The 25,161-nt window shown below is 43.3% G+C and overlaps 2 protein-coding genes across 2 annotated transcripts in view; one reads left to right on the top strand and one right to left on the bottom strand.

Annotated features, from left to right (window-relative positions):
• The window catches only part of Lrrc7 (leucine rich repeat containing 7), a 471,125-nt gene extending 467,449 nt beyond the window's left edge, over window positions 1-3,676 (top strand). The window contains exon 27 of the mRNA XM_051165943.1: window positions 3,386-3,676. Within this exon, the coding sequence (XP_051021900.1) occupies window positions 3,386-3,493 (108 nt within the window). The 3' untranslated portion in view covers window positions 3,494-3,676. The remainder of the gene's footprint in view (window positions 1-3,385) is intronic.
• Window positions 3,677-20,088: 16,412 nt separating this feature from the next.
• Window positions 20,089-25,161, bottom strand: part of Lrrc40 (leucine rich repeat containing 40) — a 34,972-nt gene continuing 29,899 nt past the window's right edge. The window contains exons 12-15 of the mRNA XM_051165893.1: window positions 24,990-25,100; window positions 23,790-23,867; window positions 22,557-22,742; window positions 20,089-20,206 (exon numbers count right to left, since the gene is read on the bottom strand). Coding sequence (XP_051021850.1) covers window positions 20,101-20,206; window positions 22,557-22,742; window positions 23,790-23,867; window positions 24,990-25,100 — 481 coding nt within the window. The 3' untranslated portion in view covers window positions 20,089-20,100. The remainder of the gene's footprint in view (window positions 20,207-22,556; window positions 22,743-23,789; window positions 23,868-24,989; window positions 25,101-25,161) is intronic.

Genomic DNA, 25,161 nt, shown 5'->3' with positions numbered 1-25,161 from the left:
TATCGAAAAATCAAAAATAAATAAATAAATGAATGAAATTAAAAAAAAAATTCCTCCCCACAAAAGTCAGAAAGTGAGAAATGTTTTTAAGGTTTAAATGAAGTTCCGTGCCTTAAGGAACTTAAGTCTAGGCATTGTAAATAAGTTATGTGTAGTTTATCTTAGTTGGTGATTGAAAAACCACAAACATCGAGGAACCTGAAAAGGACCCTTAGCCACATATTTCCTCAAAATTACACAGATCTTATGTGAATATGATAATGTTTGTATAAAATGAAGGCATATATATGTGTGCATATATATATATGTGTGTGTGTGTGTGTGTGTGTGTGTGTGTGTGTGTGTGTGTGTGAGATAGCATTTCAAATGTTCCCAGATTTATCACTGGTCCATGCTAGTGTTTGCGCTTGTATTATGTGCATATTTAAATGTCTTATGCATTGTGATTCCTGTGGATTTATTTATCAAAACATTGAATTTGTGTTCTGCTGTTAAAACCCACCACTAGATCAGCTTTTCTCTTCTCATCTGCCACAACGTTGCTGGTTGTAGTCTAGGGTTTCTCTCATCTTTATTTAATCATAAAAATTACAAATTCGACCACTCTTTGAGTCCCTGAGTTACTTAAGGTGAAAGCAGGCATCCATGCTTGTGGTCACAGGAAGGATGTAAGTTATTTTGAGCTCTTCTGTCCTGATGTTAAAGAAATGGTTCTCTGGGACAGAGCTCCCGACTTCTGCCAGCACTCAGCCTGTCTCTCCAGCCTCCTCCAGCGCTACTTCCCGTGAGAACAGGCCTTTTAGTGTGTTCCACACAAACAAAATGCCCAGGGCCCAGCACTGAGAAGGCTCAGCAGAAAGGTGCTGGCTGGTGGGCATGATGGCCTAAGTTTGATCCTAGGACTCACATGGCAGAAAGAGAAAGCTGGCGTCCACATGTTTTCCTATGACTTTCACACATGCATCCACACATATACATATACACAAAAACGTAAATAAAAATGTAATACATTTTTAAATAAAAAAATTTTAATGAATTGCTCGGTTACTATTTTAAAATAATTCTGGGAATAGTGGCACACACCCATGTGTTTATAACAGGTGGAAAATTAGTTCCAAACTACCCTGAGCCACAGAGCTAGACCCTGTCTCAAAAAACAAAACAAAAACAAAAAACAAGCAAACAAAAAACAAAAGCAAATTAAGAAACATAACATTTAGTAAGCCTAAATGAAGAGTTACCACCTTACAACATCCAGAAAGACTGTAACGAAGTCAAACTGTACCAAGTACACTGCTAGGTACTCTGTAAATGCCTGTTTGCCAGGACATGGTCTACAGTGGTGCAGGTTTGTCTCTAACTATCTCCCTATATCCATGCATCTGCCCAGCTCTCAGTCTCATCTCTTGTCCTCTGACTACCACCTCCTCAGGACTGCTGCCCCCTCCCTTACCGGAAGCCGGCTCCTGTAGCTTCTCTTCACTCCCCATAAACCTCCCAGTGCCTCCCACAGTGCCTGGTTTGCCAGCTCACAGCAGACATCTGTAATTAACGAAAGGAGGGAGAAAGGTCATCCTGGAAGGGCACAATCATCATTAACGAGCTTCCAATGACCACATCAATCAGATTCGCACCCACTTGTTTTGACTACCCTTCCCCTCATCACTGACACTGTCATTTTTTTTTTCAGCACATCCTTATATGTTGGTTCTAATGGTGAACAGTGTATGATTTATTATTTATATATGGATTCTCCAAATCCAGCAGTCCCCCACACCTGCGCTTTGAAATATAAAATTGTTGGACAAGTCCTTGAAAATTCTCAGAGGGTTTTGGATCGTTTGCAGTTCTAAACTAAGGCTGCAGATAGACGAATGTGGGCACTGGCCAAGGCATTATTAAACGTTGACACTGATATGTTCCATTATTAAATTGTAACTTCACATCTAAAATTTACCTTTTGAGGACATTGAGAGCAGTGAGTGCACCCTCCTGCTGCAGTGGGACACTCGTGTTTCTTAAGGGTTTGCTGCTTTCCCAGTGACCAAACTAGAACGAGAAAGGATGAACTTCCTTGGGCCGAGTCTTATTCCTTAAACCTTGTTGGTTTTGGGTTTTTGTTTTGTTTTTCACTATACCCTAAAGTGAGAAGGTTTGTTGTTGTTGTTGCTGCTGCTGCCGTTCTTAAAGCAAAATGTTTAACTTGCATACCCTCGGTTCTACTCAGCTACTGCCTCCTGCCACTGAAATAACTCATGTGGACCAGTCAGTGTTTTCATCAACTGAATGCTATTTAAAAAAAAAAGAAGAAGAAGAAGAAGCAGCAAACTGGGGCCTTGCTAATTCAAAGCAACTTTGCAGCCCTAGGAACACAGATTCCCTTCCTGTTCCTCAGTGCGTTCCCTATTGATGTGCCATGGTTGGTTTTAAATACAGCATTTCTGAACCTTCTTTACCACGTTACTATCCAGTTTTAAATAACTAGGGATAAAATATATGCAATCATTTTTATCTAAGTTATAAAAGTGTGTAGTATTGTTGGGGTGCAAAGCTGTTTGAAATTTGGAAGCAAAAAGCCGGGCGTGGTGGCGCATGCCTTTAATCCCAGCACTCGGGAGGCAGAGGCAGGTGGATCGCTGTGAGTTCGAGGCCAGCCTGGTCTACAAAGTGAGTCCAGGATGGCCAAGGCTACACAGAGAAACCCTGTCTCAAAAAACCAAAAAAAAAAAAAAAAAAAAAAAGAAATTTGGAAGCAAAAAAAAAAGACAGTGAAACGCATTTTAACGTTTAATTGAACAGTTAATTAAAATGTTAAAAACCTAAATTAAAAAAAAAAAAGAGTTAAGTGTCCCCAGATTAAGTTTGAGTGCACTGAAAATTGGAAAGGTCAGGCTAGAGAGATGACTCGACAGGCAGAGTGTTTGTTGTACAAGCACACGGACATAAATTTGGATCCTCAGCGCCCATCAAAATGCTAGGCACAGCATTGTGCACACATAAGATGATGGGTAAGGTCTGCTGCCCAGCCACTCCATCTAAACTGATGTGCATCAGATTCAAAGAGAAACCCTGTCTCGGAGAGTAAGGTGAAGAGGAAGACAGCTGATCCCATCCTCTGGGCCTCCACGTGCGCACACACATGCATGCACGCACACATACACACTCAGGTATACACACATGCACGCGTGAGTGCACACACATGCATGCATACACAACGCACGAGTAAACATACATGCATGCACATGTGCGCGCACACGCATGAACACACATGCCTAGAAAGTTACCAGTTCGAGCACCTGACTCTTTCCAAACCCAGTGCATCTCATCCTGCAGAGGGAGTAAAAACTGTTAGCACTGAACGACCTGTTTCCTTTTATGTTTTCAGGCAAATGGACACAGTTTTGTGCATATGGAACATGAGAAAGCTGTTTTACTGCTGAAGAGCTTCCAGAACACAGTAGACCTAGTTATTCAACGTGAGCTCACTGTCTAAATGTCTTTTATAAATAGTGAAGATATGTCAGGCCAGAACTAATGTTCAAAAAATAAATTTATACATAGAAATAAAATTTGCCAGTTGCTGGACCAATGGCAAACATCAGTGCCAGGTGTATAATACTGTACGTTAGCCTTGACCACCCCGAAACACGTTACTGACAAATACGGCGTTTGCCCGCGCGCGGGGTTCTGTATCAGTCCCAACGGCAGCCCTCTGGCTGTGCATTGGTGCGGTTTTGTTTCTGTTTTTGTTTTTCTAATCAAATAAGTTGTCTTCTCAAAGTGGATTTCCTATAATTTTGGAGCACGGAAGCACACACAAGCTCTTTACAAATTCTGCTCTCCATCAGAAATACTGCCTCAAAAGTTGTATATAAAGAGATGTAATCCCCATAAAGTATTTCTAGCACAAGGTGTATGTTGGCATATATACAAAAAAAAAAAAGAATATAGAAAAAAACGATATTTTCGTAAACATCTTGGACTGAGAAAGAAAATATATCTTAAAATAAGACTTTACTATATTGAATCTTTTTCAATAAAAATTACATGATTAAGCCTTATGGAAGCAACTGTACATAAAGTATAAAGTATTTATATTTGGTTCCACAGCCATTTGCTAAATTCCCATAGCATTGTGAAATAGTTCATAAATTATCCATTAATCTCTGGGACCTGAGTAAAAATCAGAGAAGGTAAATCTGTTTAATGCCCTTAGCTAATTAAGAGGACACAAGCAGACTTCAGAGACAGACCACATGTCTGCGGATCACTCTCGTCACCACAGCCAGAAGCAGTGAGTGATGGGCCCGGGCGGCTTGACGCTTTAATGCTCTGTTTCCTTGGGGCCATGTTGACTATAAACTGTGGCCCCTGTGATTCCTTTACTGTAAATGTGGAACTTATCTGTGTGCTGCTTTGTTTAATTTGCTACTTTTAAATCATTTTAAATGAATTTTGGGAATTGATAACATTTATTATAGAAAAAGACTTGTTAGAAAGCTATGGTGGGTGATTTCAAACCTTTGGTATTGAAATATGAAACTTCAGATACAATTTCTCAGAGCTGTGGCCTACTGACATCATTAATCTTAATGCCTTTTTTAGTGGACAGAAATGGACAAGCTGTTTTTTTCTCCAAAAAAAGTTTCAAAGAACATAAACACGAATGTGACCACAGTAGAGAGTGAGAAGAGCCTAGTTTATGGACTATTACACTCTGCTGCCCTTTGTGAAAATTCAAATTTTGTTTTATAATCATTTAAAATATTTCTTTTTATAGTAGCTATTAGTTTGGTTAAGTATTAATTTGGAATTTCAGATGACCTTTACGGAATTGGTTGTATACATTCCCTCATATATCCACACCACATTTTATATAATAAATTTATCCCATGTGCTAGAGTTTGAAATATTCTATAGAATTTTACAATAGAACCACATATGGATGTCACCAGAGCTCTGAGGATAATATTTGTAAGTTTATGTTTTATGGGGGCATTGAAAATATTGTATTTTTGTAGGATCTATTAAAATGAGTGCCACTTATTAGAAGTACAGTGGTTTTTTGGCATAGAATGTGTCACTTGGAAACAAACGTTACTTCATTTTACAGGCAGTGCACTAGTTTTGGTACTGATTTATATCAGGGTGACACAATCCCATGGCTTTACAGACTTTGACAATTAGCTACTGGTTCAGATTGGCCTTTTTGGGGCATATTACACAGATGCAGCTTTTAAGTGCATTTTAAAATATATAGAAAGTATCTAATGAGAAATGTCTTTCAAAGCCTAATTTTTCTGTGTCAAAAACTCATGGCATATCACTATATGTTCTAGGCTCAGCCTTAATCAAGAGAAGCCAGCCAAGCTCAGAGCATAGTGTGGTAGTTTGAAACACCCAGAGAGTACCCATCAGGACTGCACAGCCATCTACAGAAGAGGCAGGAGGCAGCCAGATGGGGCTCCTGGGTGATTTCTTGTGTCAGAGCACAGGTACCCCTGGGCCTTCAGCTGAGGGGATGGAGCCCGCTCTGTGATGGATGGCATTGCCAGGGGCCTTGCTTTGATGCTTCCTTCTCTGCAGCTCAGCAGTGGGGAAAGGAAGAAGGGGCTTCCTGACCTCTTGGGGGAGGTGTGGATATAATCCAGGCTGATAGGCAGATGCACACGGAAGGGCATTTTCTGGCTTAGGTTAACTCAGTGGCATCGCTACTCACTTGTAGTGGGGGGCTTCTCATTGATTTCAACAGTGGCTCAGCCAGTAATCCACCCCAGCTATACCACAGAGGTGTTGACTTTTTGTTTCTGAGTAACTAATTTGCTGCCTGAAACTAGAACCTGGTTTGTGTCAACAAAAAATAGAAGACAAGCGTGTGCCTTAGAAAGGAAAGAAATAAAAAGAAAAGTACGCAGCACGAAGAAGTGGAATTCCCGGTGGCACTATCAAGTCCCTACCTCTTAACAGGTCCTGGTCTCCCTGCTGCGGAAGCTGCTTGTAGACGTGGGCCGATAGGGCGATGTGGCGGAGGTCGGAGACATTAGAGGTAAACAGAGCAGAACTGACAATGACAGCCAAAGTCTGTGGGGTTTGCAACGGTTAGGCATAAGGGGCCAATTTAAAAAACATTTCACAAGGCATAGAGCATTTTGTCATAAGCACTTTCTTTAGGTGACTCTAGGCTGCCAGGCAACATAAGTGTCTCGATGGCTGAAGCCTGTGGAAGTGTGCCTGTCCCTTAGAGTTGTCGGCTGTGCTTGGATCAACAGGGGAATCACACCTCTACATCAGGGCTGTGACCCAGCCCTGTTTTGTTTCTAGAGATGAGTGTGTGCAAAAACATTGCTGTGACTCTTTAAACGTGGGGCGGAGCTCCTCCTTACCTTGTGTGAGAGGTAAAGGGAGGCGGGCCACAGGGGATAGGAAATGAAGAAGGGCTTTGATTTACATATTATCCAAATGCCAAGAGGAAAGTTCACAAATTATCCAAAAATGTTAAGATGGAGAAATCCAGAAACGCTTAATTTTTAGACGTAAAGCCCGTCTAAGCGTGCACAACACCGTGTAAGGGTTTGGAAAAACTGCTCTTTTCATCTCTTCCTTCCCCTGGGTTGCAGCTGTCCTCCACCATTTTCTGCTTCTCTTTGTCAACAAGATCAAGGGTTTCTATTCCAACGAACGCATTCATGACCTAATCAAAATCCATGTGGGTGTCAGACTGCCCCTTGAGCCATTACCTCAGGGGCTCCCTCAGCATGTCTGACCCATGGACGGCAACCGGCCCACAGAGTCACTGAAACACCAGGTCAGCAAAAAGTAACCTTAGGAAAATAATGAACTTCCGTCCGCTAAGAAACGGGCCCTTTAGTGCAAAGACAGCTGGGCTGAAGTGCCAGCCTGCCAAAGCCCTGTGGCAGAAATGCTTACCTTCCTTGGCTCAACCCGTATTCAAACACCACCCAGGGACACACCCACTTCCCTCTCATGGGTGTAGCTTCTGGACCCAACCGTGACCTTGGTGAATTTTCAACATTCAAGACTTACACCGACTTTTTTTTCCTTAGCAACCCTAGGAGAGGCACTTTGCCCTGGCACCCCCTGAAAACAGGCTACGGCAATCAAATAGCACCCGGGCTGAGGGGACGTGGGTGTGCACTGGGGAATGCACATAGAAACTGTTGCCAGAGACGGGTGTGTTGGCTCTCCTGCACAGCTGTCTGGCTTTCGTTTTAGTCTACAGGACGCAGTGAGTCTCCAACTCTGCTCTGACGCACCTGGGCCCGTTCCTGCTTCTAGCACGTAAAGCAGGCCCCCTCGGGACTCACGCCTTACCCACCCACGCTATTCACAGGAGGTGGGCGTGGTTTCCATCCCTTGTAGTCCCGGAGCTCCAGCTGCCAGAAGACTTAGCACGTCCATCAGCTGAGGGATTCCACCTTGGCTTGGAAGGAATTCCCCCCAGGGGAGGAGCCATGCTTCGCCATTCTGACAGCAGCAAAGGTATGAGAGGGTGGCAGTGCCTTAACAACGCCACATTTCCCCTCTGTGTTTATTTTCACCGTTGCTTCTCTATTCTAAGTGTTAGGATTTTGCCACACCAAGGCGCTTTCTCTGAGCCTGCTTGTATGCATACTGAGGCACCTACTAGTCTTCCCAACCTTTAACACTGTGAGAAAATTATCCAGAAGCACTCTCCTGTGAGGGCAGGAGTGTGCCTGCACTCTACACTAAAGACTCCAACAGTTCTGAAACAATAAAGGGGAAAGACCACTTTAAGATGTTATTTTAAAGCCAACAAGAAAAATGAAGGAGTGTGGGTCACCTCGCTTTCTCACTATGGGTTGTCTTGATTTTCCTAGGAGCCATTTGGGGGGGGGATTGGGAGATCAGAAGTCATACTTTCAACTTCAGTGGTATCTTGACTGTCTGGGCTCCGCAAATGGATCCTATAGTATCACCTTAAGTAGGGAGAGAAAATTTAAATGACAGGTCTGGACCCACCATATGCAAATAGCCAGGAGTGCTAGGATACATGCATTTCTTCCAAATTTCAAAACACACTCTTGTTTTGGCTCGACCTTGTTCATGGTACCACCATAAATAATTAGATATTGGGAAACTTCAGGTAGCATCTATGCAGAAACTGTTGAAATCCTGTGGCTCCTTTTCTAACACTGGACTGGTGTAGACACGGCCCAGTGCTCAGCTCCACGCTCTGGCATCATGAAAATGTCTTAATAGACAAGGGCCAGGCTCCTCCTGTGTCCACTGCCTTAGGACACACTTTCAGTGTGCAGCATTAGAATTAGCCACTCGGAAAGGCAGTCACCAGTGAAGTGGTGATGCCTTTAATCCCAGCACTCTGGAAGCAAGAGGCAGGTGAGTCTTTGTGAGCTCAAAGCCAGGCTGGTCTACATAGTGAGCTCCAGGACAGCCAGAGCTACACCTTGTCTCAAAAGTAAATAAATAAAACAAATAAATAATAATACAGAAACTTAATTATTAAAAAGAAAAAGAAAGAAAGAAAGACAGCGAGCAGGGACTGACATTTTAGGTCTTTGCAGTTCTCTGTAGATTTAAGAATATTGTCATGGCCTGGTGTTTAGCCCGTGCCATGATCAAGCCACCTGTGTGCCACTGGATTGCACAGATCTACAAATGAAACCGTCTGTTTGTCTTTAGGAACAGCTTGTTTCTTCTCCCTGCCTTACCCAGACTGGGTGCTCTTTGACTTCTGTGTGCCCCAGTGCTTCACTGCCTTGGTGCATACTGGCTCTCTGGAGGCAAACTTCTTTTCCCAGCCTCCTCTCTAAGTTGCCAAAATCACACTCAGTCTTCAGGGTCCTGCCTACTTGCCACGATGACCATGAAGCCTTTCTAATCTTAACAGGGGGAAATTCTTTGTCAGTACCACCAACATGGTGCAGTCTTCACTCTGCCTGAGCCCCTGGCTGCTTGGTCTGGGTTATTTGTTATCAAGTACAGAATCCTGAGAGAAGGGAGACACACACACACACACACACACACACACACACACACACACACACACACACACGGGGGGGGGGGGAAGAGAGAGAGAGAGAGAGAGAGAGAGAGAGAGAGAGAGAGAGAGAGAGAGAGAGAGAGAGAGAGAGAGAGTTCCTAGAAGCCTCTGGAGCCTTCTGGATAGCAGCCCAAGTAGAACACACCAATTCCTCAGCCTGTCTCAGTACCAGGCAGGGCGAGTGCAGGCCTAGCAAATATGGACTTACATGGTGACAGATGCGTAATCTGTATACCCTAACCTGCTGAACCTTGTACCTTCCGCCTCTTCTGTAGACTCACTGTTCCCACTTTTTTGGGGGGTGGGGAATCCTCTAAGGCAAATTTCCCCCTCTCCTTGCTATTTCTTCCTCTCAAAGGTCTTCAGAAACTTTGTTCTGTTTGGTTGCTCGGTTTCATTTCCTTTTTACATGTCCTAAGGACCCCAGCACTGCCAAACACCGTTAACAAAAATACATTTGTTGTCCAGTTGAAAACATTTTATTCATATCCTTTTAATTAGTTCAGACTTTGTTCCTTCTGGGGGAAGGCTATGCATACAGTTGTCAGAAATATCCTAGAGACATGAAGGATGGTGTGAAAGTCACAAAGCTGTGGCTTTAAGCATCTTAGACGCCACCAGGCCCAGGATCCCATCTTGGCCATAGCTCTCAGCCCTGGTGGAGTGACTGTGAAGCCTGTGTGTGGTCAAGGCTGAATTTAGACCCATTTAATGTAAAGATCCATCTGGCTGTGCACTGTGACTAGGAAGGTTATTGGCTTAAACTTTTTGTAAAACACAAACGTGGGGAGAAGAGTAAAGAATGTCATAAAAGAAAAGAATATGAGAAGTTCAGAGGACAAAGGAGGTTCCCATAGTCAACAGGGCACTTTCCTGGGGTACAGGCCAGTGTCAGACACCTACAACCACAGGAAAAAGTCCTGTAGAGATGTGAAAGCGTCTGTCGTTCCTGAAGACAGGGGAGGACCTCAGGGGACAGCTAATACACTTCCTAAGTTCCCCAAAGAAGGGGCCTCTCTTACCTTTGCGTCACCACTACCCACAAATAAAAACTGAGAGAGCACAGAATTATTTGTTGCTTTTCCACCCTGAGATAAGCACGCAATCTTTTGAACAAGCTTAATTTTTGAGGAGCATGTAGTTACAAAGAGTCACCACTAGGTGGAGAGTGTCTTCCTAGCTTCGATGCTAGCGTCTGGACAAGTCTTCACAAGTCTTCACACCCCAATTCCCACGCTCTTCATTAAGATTGTAATTGTGCTCTAAGCCTAAATGATGGATTCTATATCTTCTGTAGTAAAATGCTCAGGATGAGTCAACTTCCCAGAGTACATATTTCTCTCTTTCAGCCTTGGACCAGTGTGTGTTGAGTTCCATCTTCCCTGTTCAGCAAACACATCCACTAGTTTCGTAGTTTTCTCTAGCTTACTTGAGTCTTCCAAATATTTTGGGCTGATCTCCCTCATTTTATCCGCACTTTCCTTCGGTTGACGTGGCGATATGTTTGTTTTAAACCATCATTATTTACTTTGTAAATTATCTCTCCAAACCTTTGCCTCAATGGTCCTGCCTGAATATGCATTTATAGAAATGTGCATTTGATATACACCTTGGCCTCCTCAGTGGCACATTGTGGTTCCGAGATGTTTACGACCCCGGGGCCTCTGATGGCTGGGTCCTGGGGAAAGAAGCACGCCTAAGCAAAGGGTGTCTTCACCTGAGTTTCTCCCTTGCTGGTCCCATCAAAACCTCCCGAGGAAGCTTCAGACTCCCCTCTGCTGACAGTCTTGTCCTCTCCCAGCAAAAGCAGACGGGAAGACAAGATGGTTTTCTCTGAAGCTTATAAAACATAAATCCTGGTGTTTTTCTCCAAAGGAAGCTTCTTTCTTCTGGCCACAAGGTCACCAGCTCCTACAGTGAGCTCTCAGCAGATTCTGGTCAGCCTCTTTAGGAGGAGTCTGCTGACTAAATTGCTGTGACCTCAAGCCTTCTGGCTTTATGACACCGGGCAGGCTCACCAGGCGAGCTTCCATCCTGCTCCTTTTGGGAGGCTAAGCATCCCTAGACAGCTAGTACTTGAGCAGTGTCACCTGCCAGCATGCACAATGGTGTCGGCCACGGGTCTCTTCTTTTGGAAAACATTTGGCTTTCTTCTCTGTTTCATCATTAGCCTCCTTTCAGACTTCCACAAGGTTCTAAAAATTGGGTTGGTTATGGAAACAAGGGAACAGAAACTAAGAAGGGCCTTGGGACAATGCTCCGAGTGTGCTCCACATACTGCCGCCCCCTCCCTGCGGATCTGGCACTGCACCAGTGCTCCTTAAAGTATCTTATTTATTTATTTGCCTACATAGTAATCTTCGTGTTTTATGCCTAGAATAATCTCTCGGTCAGCACATCCCTCCTTGTGCAGGGGGTCATGATCCTCTTGGCGTTTTGAGCTCACTGTTGTTGCTTTCTAACCTGCCAGTTCTGATGCAAACAACCTCTTCTGCTCTGCAGTAGGAAGGGATCGGGGTTGTGTTCAGGGTGTTACCCAGGTTGGTCAGTGGAGTAGCTTTCAGTGTGGGAAGAGAAGTCTGCCCAAAAAGCTGTCACAAACTTAAGGGGCCCCCGACACCTTCCCCTAACCCTGCCCCACTGTGCAGCCTCCTGTGAGATACAGGTGACTTGATGAGGACCAAGGTTCACTTTATTGGTGTTCATTAAAGCAGAGGTCTATAACGGGCGGGGAGTGGGGGGCAGGGGGCGGGGAGAGCATCAGGGGGCTGGCAGCCTCTTCCAACACTGTATGTAAGCTGTCCTGAGTCACTCATCTTGACTAGTTTTCTTCCTGATTTAAACCAGCTGGTAAACACATTTGCGTGCAGTTCTTGAGCCTTACTGTGGGATCCAATTGAGTCGGCAGGAAGTACTTTGCATTTGATAGGACCTCGCAGCTTTCTTCTGACCAAGGGAGACAGCAGCAAGCCCCATCCTGAAGCAAGCTTTGTACAGTCGCAGATGCGGTAACTAACTTCCTCCAAACACACACACACACACACACACACACACACACACACACACACACACACGGTCCCTCTCAGTATTAGCACTCCTTTTTCTTTTTTCTTTTTTTTTTTCATTTGCACATATCTCCACAAAATCTGGGCCTCTGGGAGCTAGGGCCCTGGGTCACCATAAAGAGCTCAAAAGTAAGAAAGCATGACTGTGGTTTTCCTTTTTTAAATTGTTTTCATAAATACTCCCACAGGTTCACCTATGGCAGGTTTGTTTATTCAGAATGCTTCTGGCCCTCTAGTTTGAATACCTGTTGTTCAGGGCCTGTGTGCTGCTGTTTCCTGTGTGTGTAGCAGACCCCGGCTGTTGTTCAGGGCCTGTGTGCTGCTGTTTCCTGTGTGTGGAGCACACCCCGGCTGTTGTTCAGGGCCTGTGTGCTGCTGTTTCCTGTGTGTGGAGCACACCCCCGGCCTCATTTCATAAGAGTTCTAGTCTGCAGTATTACTACCTTTTTTTAAAAATTGTCAATGACTGTTTTAAACCTTTCTTTTTCTGGCTGTCCTTTCAATTAAGTCATATAAACAGAGGCATCGAAGCTCTACTGTGGAACAGCTAGACATAGCAGTTCCACCCCAGCCTTTCCCACAGAGACAGTCATGTGGGTACAGATGTGTACGAGGCCTGACCGCTGTGTCTGCATGGAGGACGGGTGAGGGAGAGCGCCTGCTCGTTGTCTCCCTCACTCTGGCAAACGGCAAAGGATGCCTTAACACGATGTGAACATTCTAGAAGGCCAGCTCTGGAAACAGAGGCAGCAGTATCAGCAGTATCGTCCAGAACAGGCCGTATTAGGCCTGGCTCCTTCTGAGTCAGTCCTTCAGGGCAGCTGTCCTCAGGGACCAAAGCCAGAGACAGTGCAGGAATAGGGCATCTCAAGGCTGGGCAACCACGGCCTAAGGCTTCAATCTATGTCCTTGAGGTATCATGTTTATACAGAAAATAGGACCCAGAGAGGCCAACAGGAAACGCAACTTAAACTGCACTTAAAATATTAAAACTGACTGAAAAGTAAAAAACACAGAGTTCCTGAAACTAGAATGATGCAAACGCTCATGAGTGTCTTTTAAGCAGCTGAAGTTACTAGTATTCAGTCCCGATGGGCCTTTCTCTAGGGTGGGCCAACAGTGACATTTCAGCTGCCTGCTCTACATTAGCTCCTAAGAAGTGCTAACTCTCCAGGTTACCAGGGGGAGGTCTCTCCAGAGAACAGGTAATTCTGTTGGTTGTTGGTTGGTTACTTTCAGTAAAACACCCATTTCTGTTTGTTCCTCGAGTTTAAATTTTGAGCCCCCTGCCTTTCTTTAGGATTAGTCTAGGGCTGGGGCAGCACTGGTACAATTAGGACGCATTCAGGTATAGTAGCTGCACAGCCACCCTGGTGGGGAAGAGCTAGAGTGACTTAGTGTATCTGTGTATTAAAATACAAAGTGTTTAGCAGAAACATGCAGCACAGCTGCATTTGATGAAGATATTGTGCACTTGGGAGGTAGAGGCAGGTGGATATCTGAATTCAAGGTCAAACTGGTCTAGAGACTGAGTTCCAGGATAGCCCAGGCCACACAGAGAAACCCTTCCTCCAAAACAAAACAAAGCAAAACAAAACAAAAACCCAAAAAGTTTAAAAAGGGGGAAGAGGTTGTCTTGAAATCAGTTCAATTCTTTCCTGACCTCCAGCACCACTTTGAGCATACTAGGTACCCAGGTTGGGAGGTATGGAAGTGTGACCAGTGGCAGCCATATGGAAAGTCCACTTGTAAAAGTTGATAGCGTCTGCCCCGAAACCATTGTCACTTCACTCTTGAGTCAGGTTTTAGAATTCCTAAATCTTTGTGGCAGTGAAAAATAATAAATATCCTTTGTTAAGGAGACTGGTTCTTTTTTCAATGGTATACTGTTACATGAAAAACAATAAAAAAACACAAAACCAAAAAACCTGCAAGTTGTGTCTGCCACACTAGGGTATTAAACATAACAGAGAATCTCTTAAACAGCCACCAAAGAAATAAATTTTAAAATTAAAAAAAATTTTTTTAAATAGAGTAGGAGCTTGGGAGATGGTTCAGTACATAGAGGGATTACTTGCAACTTTGAGGGCCTGAGTCAGGACCCTCAGAACACATGTAAAGTCTGGGCAGCTTCCTGTCATGCATTGGCTCAGAAGGCAGAGGCAAGCGACCTCCAAGGCAAGCTGGATTAGCTCTGCCTTCAGATGGAAGGCCCTGCTCCCGTATGCCAGGTGGAGAGAGATTGAGGAAGATGTTTGCCAATCGCTTTGGGCCTCCACACACATACATGCACACATGTGCACACACACACACCCAAACATACAGATGAACTCACACAAGAGTGAAAGCATGCAAAAGACAGTGGAGTAGAATTTCAGGTCTTAGTCGCTTACAGGGGCACTGACAGCATGGAAGTCTTGCCTGTGGGACAGAGGTGGTAAAATTACCACATACAGGAGATGGGCGGCCTCTCACAGGGGCTCATTTGCTCAAAGAATGAGCTACCAGGAGAGGGTCAGTCAGTCTTTAAAGCTAGCCACACTTCAGTTTAGCCCTCGACAGCTAGTCTTCCTCTAGGCATGAACCGCCTGACTTTAGACACCACGTACACTCAGAGAAGGAGCAATTTATTCCTTGGGCCATCTTTACGGATTATTCCATCCTGACTTTCACTGTCTTGTTAATATATAGACATGTAGTCTACATACACCATACTTTTGTGTTCAGCCCGCTCCCTAGCCTGAGTGTTCAGATCCCTCATAGATTCCAGAAGTCTCTGAAGGACTCTGAACGTTGCCAAAGGCTTCAGCTCTAACAAGCAGGTCAGGAACTCACTGATACATCTTGGTTTCTAGAGAAATGGTTTCCAGGAGGCTGCCTCAGTCATCAGACACATGGCTTTGCTCTGACTGCTCAGACTCCACGCGTGGTGGGCGTAATGTTTTAATCGTGTGTATTAGAAAGGTCCCGAGGTGAGGGCGTGTGATAGTTGTCCCTGTGGTTTGGAAATCAGCTCTCAGGGGGGCGGGGGCTGAGACATCATCTTTCTTGGACCTTCTGCGTCTCACAGTGCAATTTAGGATCTGCTTGTTAAAATAGCTTTTTGGAAAGCTGCAAGGACAAGGGAGGTGGTTTCCAGCAGCAGAGATGCACACCCACCTTCCTCATATCAGCGTTGAAAATGCTGGGTCCTCACTAACAGCTTCCCCACATCATCCAGCAGCTGGCTCAGGGAGGCTTTGAGCAAGTCAGGAGAAATCCGTATCTCCCCTGCGAAACTAAATCCCCACCTACTTAGGGTGGTTGCCTGGCTGGGGTGGGGGGGGGGGGGGGGGCGGAGGCGGGGAGGGAGCAGCGCTGGAAATCATGGCTTTTGCTGCTGTTCTTTGACTTTTGATTTTGAATTCTTGAGAGGCTGCTTCCAGCAATAATGTGAAGTACGAAGCAACCCTGTCAGGTAATATGTCAGGGTTAGGGTTAAAGCAGTCTGCTGAAGATGGCCTGCTTTACCCACACAATTCACACGGGAGCTGGAAACCTTAATTTATCAGGGATGGAGCTAGGTTTTATAGGGTTCCTCTAACCAAATAAGCTGGCCGCTTTCTCTTCTCTTCCTGCATTTGCCTTGGGGCCACAAACTGCTAAGTCATTTCGGCCATTTTCATCGATCTCAGTAGATGAGAAACACTGTCTTTAAATCCCAAAGGCTTAAACAGCCATGTAGAAAGCAACTCATCTTTCTTTCCCCCCAATTTAATTCTTCACTCTTTGTCTTATTTTCATTTTCCTGCATTAGTTCCCATGGCAACAAGTCTATTGGCAGAGAAAGTGTAACTCCCACTTTTAGCTTTGCGCACAATGTAAACTCCTTTTTAGGCAAGTGCCACAGAAACAAGCAGAGACTGGATTCTCTGGCTAGTGAATCTTCCTGCACTCACTGATTTCCCATTCCAAGGCTCTCACAGGTACTGCTCAGAGCCCCTGCAGAGAAATACGCAGAGGCCTTCTAGGCAACCACAGCTTCAAGGAATTAACCTTTGGGTTCCTGTGGCTTCCCTCTTCCAAGTGTCAAAACCATGAATGCATCTATCAGGGCTGCACAGAAAAGCAACTTTCAATCAATTTGTGTCAAAACCGCCCTCAGTATACCTGAGGAAATATTCATGTCCTGAACTGAGCCACAAATCAGAGTCTAACAGCAAGATGAGAGGCACTTAAGCAGATTTCCTCCCAGTAAGTAAACTGTAAAAAGGCCAAACTCTAAGCTCTTGAAAAGCAGCCGACTCAGGTGTAGAAAGCAGCTGACATGGTCTTGGTAGCTGCCTGCACACAGGGGAACTTCAGTTGAAACAATTTGTGACCACGTATAAAAAAGCAAACAAAGCCCTGTGGTCCAGCCATGGGGGCTAAGGCGGGAGGATTACAAGTGTGAGGCTAATCTGGGCTACACAGTAATATCTTGCAAGGGTTGGGAGGCAACTTACTGGGTTAAATACCTAGCACTAAAGTCTACTGAAGCTAAAGAAATGTAATGTAGAGATGACGTGAGGAGTCTGCAGAAAGCCCAAGCCCAAGACGAAATGTTTTTAACATTAGGTTCCACCATGGCTCATGGCACTGGCAGCCCAGACTGCTGCTTCAGTGTCCAGGAAGCAACAGGTCTGTCAGAAACTGAACAGGACTTACCCAAATGTGTGTAGTTTTTTTTTTTTTTTATAAGAAAAACTGATAAATTCAGGGGTATAAATATATATTAAATAAAATGTGGTTATCTCAACTATAGTTAGGAAAACAATCAAATGTAAATGATCTCCTTTCTGCTTAGTCTTATGAGACACTTTATCACTAAGCCACTCATATTGTATAAATGTATTTTTGGCTGTTCAAAGGTTATTTTCCTATATTAAGAAGTTTATCAAAATCTTTTATTGCAACTCAGGTTTTGTGTCTTTTAGACACACTTTTCTTTGCTAGTTTGTTTTGCACAGCTGGAGTCTGTGGGTGAGGCAAGTCAGCTGACCTGCCTGGTCGCTAGACTAAGGGAAGTGTTTGACACATGGACAGACCACATTGTTTTTCATAGCTCTCCATCCTTCTGCTAAAGAATACTGTTAGTCGGGGAATCTTGGATGATTTTGTTTTTGAAAGTCTCTGAAAAAAACCAAGACGAATCACTCAGGCAGATAAAGATTTTCCCGTTTTTGTCCAAATGTACTATTAAAATATTTTCAATACTTGTTTTTCCACCCAGAGGGCAGCGCTGGTATCAAACCAGGTGGAGAGGACACCCGGGTCAGGACAGCTGAGTACTGTTTAACTCTTAGGAAACTTTGTTTTCCTTTGATGACAGTGTCCACAGACTGCAAGGAATGTTTTCTATTTCTGCTCCAATAGTTAGACATTTCCTTTGCTTCCCTCATCAAAAGAACAAGCCTTACTGTTCTGAGAAAGGTGACTGACAGACAAACCACACAACTTTTGTGGAAAGAGCCAATCAAGTTCTTTCTGTGCTGAGTGTGTATTAGGGACTGACGGAAGATTAAGACAGCGACACCGTTTACACATGAAGAACTGTCCAGGGCTGGCAGGACTTCACAAGGGTCAGGTCATTTCAAGGTGACACCCAAGGCCACCCCACACTCAGCTTGTGTATGAAAAACTCAACTATGGTCTCATTTTTTTTTTTGGGGGGGGGGGAATATTAAGCATCAGAAAAGTGGTTCTGATGGAAGAGAGTGGTGGGTCCCAAGCAGTTTGTAAAGAACTCTACAAACACACTGCAGGCTATTTTTTAAATATTCACAAAATTTATTTTTCACTTTCAAAACTATCAGATAGATGACTTTTTGCCCTCGGTAGTTTATGGGAAATAAGTCTACTTCATTATTCTGTAAGTTCTAATGTTTTATGTGTCAAACACATACAAATTTCTGAGGTCTTATTAGCCAAACAGTGAACTATTTCACTCTCATAAATTGGGTCTTTAAAGTGATACTCTCCGATGGGATCTGGCTTCACTACCGTAGTGCAGCAGTCGGGTGACACATCTGCAGGAGTGGGGCTCCTCCAGCAGAGCTTGGCCTGGGACCTCAGCCCTAACTCTCCGTTCTAGCGGACAACACCCATGTGGCAGGTGAAGTGCTCCTTCTGTCCATCCGTTGCCGTCTGTGTGGACATTCTGATGTGTCAGTGAGCTGGCATTCTACACGCTGTATATAGTGCATGCATTTCACTGCAGTCTGCGGACGCCCCCTCTGCAGAACGTTTATGGAAGAACCAAGAAGCCAAGGCAGCTTAGCAAAAGAGGCTCAATGTTCATAACCTGGGGCCTTTTCCGTCTCTTTGCTAGCCTATGTGGCTGTACAAACAAGCGGGTGGGAGGGCAGCCAACACCTCACATGGCACATTTACATTTTCTACTTGGGTATACTCTAGCCAATTCAAAACAAATTGCTTACTTTAATAATAAAGTTTACCATTTTATATTTAAAAATCAAACCATGACATGTTTAACTGAAATGGCTGTATTGTAATTAATATTTTGAGATAATTGTGATTTTGAGCTTAAAATTATATATAAAATTGTCATTTTTGTATGTGTTAAAAAGATAATGTACCCTGAGTAACAGTACTTTTTAGTTGAACCACATATTAATGTAAATAAAACTGAATGGAGAAACACTTACTACTTTACTAACATAGATTGTGAATGTACTTCATGGTTTTTTGCCATACGAGACCATAACAACCTTGACAGTTGTTTAATTTTATGTGCAAAGTCCCACTAATCTGTATTCTGACTTTGCCAGGCCAGTGAGTTTGACGTGTGACCTGTGCCCTCCGGCTGTCTCGCGTTCTGACACTCGGGGCTATAAGGTATAGTCTAGAAGCATCTGCAGATGCGCGTTGTACAGATAATAGCGCTGTGCAATGTACAGCAGAGCCATTTTAGGGTTCTGTTGTACTCAAATTTTTCAGTATTTAAGTGTTTTGAATAACATAAAAGTCTATTGTATAAATAATAAAATGTCACCTTATTACATGATGTCTGGTTTACTATGGAAGGCGCTCTGAGCTAAGGAGCTGTGACATGGTAAAGGTGTGTTTCTTTTTATAACAAAAACACTGTACCAATATCTTTAATATGTAACTTTTATTATGAACATGAAGCATGTAACTTTATTAGCACTAGCTTTTCCTAAGATCAATGACCTCAACCACCTGCAAGCTCTCTACCTCTGCCCTCTGCCCGCTGCCACATGCTAGCACTGAACTGGCTATCTGACACAATCACATGGTGAGCCAGGATGGCTCATAAATTGACTTTTGATAATTTCAGTGTAAAAAACAATGTTTATATTGGCTTTTATTAAATCCAGTTTGCCGGTATCTAATTCCCTTTTAGAAAATTACTGTAAAACTGCCAGTCTAGTTTTAATTAGACTGCAAGCAGACTTCAGAATCAAGGTTTTGGAAATAATAAGATTTACCAGGTTGGAATAAAGGACACCCAAACATTTAAAAAAAAAAAAAGTCAAAACCAAACCTCTAAATATAAACATGCATCAACACTGACCACACACAGCAAGTCCGATCCTGGGCAATGAAATGTCTGGCTTTCTTTAAGTGCCAAAGAATAATATTTAGTAAAGTTTGCTGACTTTATACTTAATACAGTCTTGCTCACTTCACATTATATGGAAAATAAAAGGAAGCCAGGGGAACCCAGATCTACAAAGACGGTTGCCTTATCATTATGAAATATTAAGTCACATCAAAAGTTTTTTTTTTTTTTTACAATGTCATAAGGGAATGAATTTGCAAAACATTTAAAATGTGTTGCAGTAAATATCATTAAAGATGTTCACAGCACTTCAAAAGCTGTGAAGGTTGAGGTGGAATGAGCACAGGCTGAGCAGTGACGGCCTAGTGACGCTGGAGTGCAGCAGGCGCTGCAGGCCAGCCATGCGCAGAGTCAGAAGCCCGCTGTACTCAGGCAGGGATCCGGCCCCTCAAATACTCCTGCACGGCAGCTGTGCCTTTCGTTAATATGGTCGCTCGGGGAACCCGGAATGGATTTCCATCCAGCAGCAGTGTTCTAAATGAAAGAAACAAGAAAAGCAAGCAGTTCCCACTAGTGATTCTCTTTCCGTGAAATAAAACTATCGTTTGAAATTTTATAAATAAGATGTGTATTATTCCTTATGTGTCTTTTACAAACCCAACTAAGTATGCACACGACTGGAATTAAGACAACGCCCAGCAGGACAGTGACTGCTGCCACATGAAGGGCACGTTATGGAGTTAACATTCACTGACTGTTGGTTCTGTCTTAACACACTTATGGTGTAGGTATCACTAATGTTTCCATTTTAAAGAGAGAAATACAAATCTGGAAAGACAGATGCCTATTCAGAATAAACAGCTGCTAAATGGTGGAGCTATGACTTGGGCTACTGTTTAGTCTCCTCTTGATTTCCTATGACCACACATTAGATAATAAAATAAATTTAGTCAAGGGAATAAACAAACTGACAAGGATCACTCATCAAGAAGGGCCTTTCACACGCCTGCCTCCCTCTGGGGATCTGAGGGCCAGATCCTAAGTCCATTATATTTGAAAATAAGACTCAATATATGAGTTAAGGGCGGGTTTGTTTCTTTCTTTATAGAATTAATAAAATGTCATGAATCAAGGGGATTTAATAACCTAAGTTTTTATATAAATAATATCAAAAGCTCCTATTACATATTAAGGTTCATCTACATTTCTTCAGCTAGTTCCATGTTACTTGGGAATTGTACACACTCAATTTTCTTAGCTTCTAGAGGGGAAAACCTGCAGTTGACTCTCACTGTGCACAGGTGTTGTATCTGCACAGTGCTCACCCCCTAATGTCTGTAACCCCAACCACTGGATCCACCGCTACGGTGAGAATAGGGAAATTGACATCACTTACGGGTGTGCCTCCATGACGTCTGACAGGGTATCTGCAGTCACACTGCAGCCAGGCTCCTTGCTGGGCCCACTCGGCAACATAGTTTGCATGTTCTTGTACTGTCTGTTTACAGCGTCACTGTTCTAAATGGATCTGAATAGCCAGGGACGACAGTCCACGCTTATAACTCCAGCATTTAGGAGACTAAGGTAGACATGTACTAGAGTCTAGCCTGGGCTATATAATGAGACTCTCTGTTTCAAAAATAAAAATAAGATACTAAAACAGTCTCCACATGTAGTTCTAAATGCTGTTTAGTTTTCACAGGTACAAATGTGTCTACTGAGAAACATGCTAAGTTTCTTTCAGGCATAAACTACTGTGGCATCTTCACGAGGAAGTAATAAGTTAAGGTGTTACATACTGATGAGGTGAAATCCCAAACCTTGTATTTACTACACAGTTTAGCACTCATTAACTTAGTTCATAACTTCAGCAAACACTGAGATTTGTTTTACAAATATAAGCAACCATATTTATTCCCTACAATTCACTAGAAATGAGGTACCAGCGCTACCCCACTGAGGTGAACAGTCAAAAAATTACATGCTGCTTTCAAGAATAAAACGGCTTTCAGCTGACATCTCAAACCCCAACTTCTTGCACTTGCTTAACCAGAACTCAACCACATGCTTAGGACGCCTGGAGCTTTGGTACAGCGCATTTCTGGATTTAAGGGGAAAAGTGCAACAGATGGGCCCAAAAGAACAGTGGGCTATCTCTGTGTGGAGAAGAGGACGGCTCCAAGCCTGGTCACTACTGAGAGCAAAGTAAGGGCAGAAGGAAAATCAAGTGAGGAAAGACGCTCAGGGCTGGGTTTCTGAAACTGGGTGGTCTGTAATCTGACCTCAGAAATCCCGTACAAAGCTAAGGAGGGCCAGGGCTCCCTGCTCTTTACCCCAGTTCAGTTCTGGATGGTAAGCATGTGGTGTGTGTGTGTGTGTGTGTGTGTGTGTTTGTATTTACTTATATATATATATATATATATTTGTGTATATTTATTTATACATGTTTATACATATATGTTATATTAAGCCAGAAAACATCTGGTGAAACATAAAAAGAAAAGTCAGGGGCTGGAGAGATGGCTCAGCTGTTAAAGGCTAGGCTCATAACCAAAAACATGAGTGGGCTGGAGAGATGGCTCAGAGGTTAAGAACACTGACTGCTCTTCCAGAGGTACTGAGTTCAATTCCCAGCAACGACATGGTGGCTCACAACCATTTATACTGATATCTAGTGTCTTCTTCTGCCCTGCAGGTGTACATGCAGGCAGAGCATTGTATACATAATAATAAATAAATAAACCTTAAAAAAAAAAAAAAAGAAAAATCAGGCACTTGGTTAACCATTATTATTATAAGGTCTTAAGTTTGTTATTTCAATTTCCTGCAAGGAAAACAAAAACAAACAAACAAAAAAACAGTCACCCAATCAATTGGAAGTTACCGTAGCTGCACACAGTTGCCGAGCTCTGGGGGAATCTGCAGGAGGTCATTGTTCTGCAGGTCCAGAGTGCTCAGGTTTTCCATCAGCTTCACCTTCTGAGGGTCGATAGAGCCAACCTGATTGTTGCTGATCAGAACTGCTTCCAGTGTGGGGATGTGATACAGGACTGCAGGCATCACTCTGAACCTATTAAGAGATGGACAGGAGGGGCTGGAGAGATGGCTCAGAGGTTAAGAGCACTGGCTGCTCTTCCAAAGGTCCTGAGTTCAATTCTGAGCAACCACAGGGTGGTTCATAGCCATCTGTAATGAGATCTGGTGCCCTCTTCTGGCGGTCAGGCATACATTCAAGTAAAACATTGTGTACATAATAAATAAATACATTTAAGAGAGAGAGATGGAGAGGAATAGGAGCCAGGTAGTTGGAGCACGCCTTTAATCCCAGCACTCAGGAGGCAGAGGCATAGGCAGGCTGATCTCCATGAGTTGAAGTCCAGCCTGTTCTACAAAGAGAGTCAAGGACAGTGAAGGCTACACAGAGAAACCCTGTCTTGAAAACAAAACAAAACAAACAAAGAAATCTATGAACAGGACACCTCTGTGTAATAGGTTAAAGGTCAAATCATTCTTAAAAGCAGATGATCTTACTTATGAGTGGTTTAAGTCCTATATTAAAAATTTCCAGAAAATAAGAAACCAATTGCAATACATATTTAGCAGACATAAAAGGTACCATTGATTGTAAAAATCAAAAATAAACAAAAGCTGAGGAAAAGTCATATCTCTGGGTCTCTACAGGCTGCCCTCAGAAGAGTGCTCTTGATTTACTTTTATTAATAATTAATAAGTTTCAATTCTTTTTTTTTTTTTTCAACTTTGTTTGCCTGAGGCTTCCAGAACAAGGGCATTCTGATTCCCTTCAAAAATGACCGAATGTCACAGACACCGGCTTCACTGTCCAAACCAAACCACCAGACGCCAGCGACATGTGTGCCAGGATAGCGCACCTCTTTCCACTACAACGATTATAATTAGTCAGATGTTTATCTTTCTTCTAAACTATGAGTTTCTTGGAGTAGTAAAACAAACAAACAAACAAACAAACCAGGTAAGCATCAATCATGTGAACTCCGCACAGCACTATGTCCAGCAGAGTCTAATGAGAATAAACCTGCTAGTGAGATGCAATAAACAGAAAGGCTTCCTGTCAACCAGCTCTCAGATGCCTCCTTACCTGTTAAAGCAAAGATTGATCGTTTGTAGCTTTGTCAAGGATGACATCTCTTCAGGCAAGGAGCTTAAAAAATTATTCCTAAATTGAAAATCAAAACATGGTTTTTGAAGTTTGAAACTTTTACAAACTTAAGTCCTAGGAGGAATAAAACCACACAGGCGTGTTTGTCAATTCTTACTCTTCTGGTCTTCCGAGGATGGCCCCAGGACTACAGCATGTGACAGAAGTCTCCTGAAGCCTTTCTTTTCTATGCTCAATTACTGTCTGTAGAAGCTATGCTGCACAGCCCACACCTGTCCTGCTCTTTTCCTCCAGTCTTTCTGCTGCCAGACACGAGAGCAGATTTAGTTCTTCTATTAGAGACTCAGGGACAGTCACAGAGAGGCACATATATAAAAGCCTGGGATCAAAACAAAGAGACAGCAGGCATGGGGGCCTCCCTTTCCCCAATCCATCAGCTTTACACTCGGCTACCCCAGAGAAGAAAAAGCACCTCACTTAGTGCAGCCAGATCGTCCTGCCTCAACTATACATTTTACCAACAAACAGGTGCTCCTGCTAACATCAAGAGCGCTAGGAAAAAGGCAGGCACCAGAAACACAGCTACGGGCAAGCACAATGGTAAGGCCCAAATACAAACGTTGTGCGGCCCTGAGACACATGGTGTCACTGCTTGAGCTGTCAGCTTCTCCCTGAATTTGCTCTGATTGGGTTCTATCTCTTGGCTTCAGTCTCTCTAATGTCCCGCCTGGGATGCAAGCCTGGCGCACTGTAGAGCAGCAGAGAGGGTGGCAGGGCGTCATTACCTTCTTCAGAAACAGACAAGATGGGAGAGACAGTTCCCATGTACTAACTGTCATTTTACTTAGACATAGATCTACAGAACGTTTTAAAAAGTATTTTAGATAATTTTATCTCACTACTTAAGTTATAAACTACCCACAATGGCAGACTGGTTAAAATACCTAAATAACTTAATTTTACATTTTCCCTAAATTAGCTAGTACCCTGAAGACCAGGTTCCATACTCACCAATGATAATATGATATAAAGACTCAAAAGTGAATCTTAACTTTTTTTTTAATTAATTTATTCTTGTTACATCTCAATGTTTATCCCATCCCTTGTATCCTCCCATTCCTCCCCGCCCCCTTGTGAATCTTAACTTTTAAGGTGGCAAGTAACAGTACTATCAAGTACCTTAAATCCAAAAATGTCAATTTCTGAAGCAAGCCAAACTCCTGGGATATAAAGGAAAGTTTGTTAAAACTGAGGTTGACATCCGATACTGTTTCCTTCAGCTCAACAATCCTGAAACAAAGACAATTTTAGATGTTACTCCTAACTCAGAACTGAGACACAGAGGAGAAGC

Source organism: Acomys russatus, chromosome 23 (genome assembly GCF_903995435.1).
Source record: "Acomys russatus chromosome 23, mAcoRus1.1, whole genome shotgun sequence".
Taxonomy (NCBI): Eukaryota; Metazoa; Chordata; class Mammalia; order Rodentia; family Muridae; genus Acomys; species Acomys russatus.
Note: the sequence above shows the minus strand (reverse complement) of the source record. Positions and strands in the feature narration are given on the sequence as shown.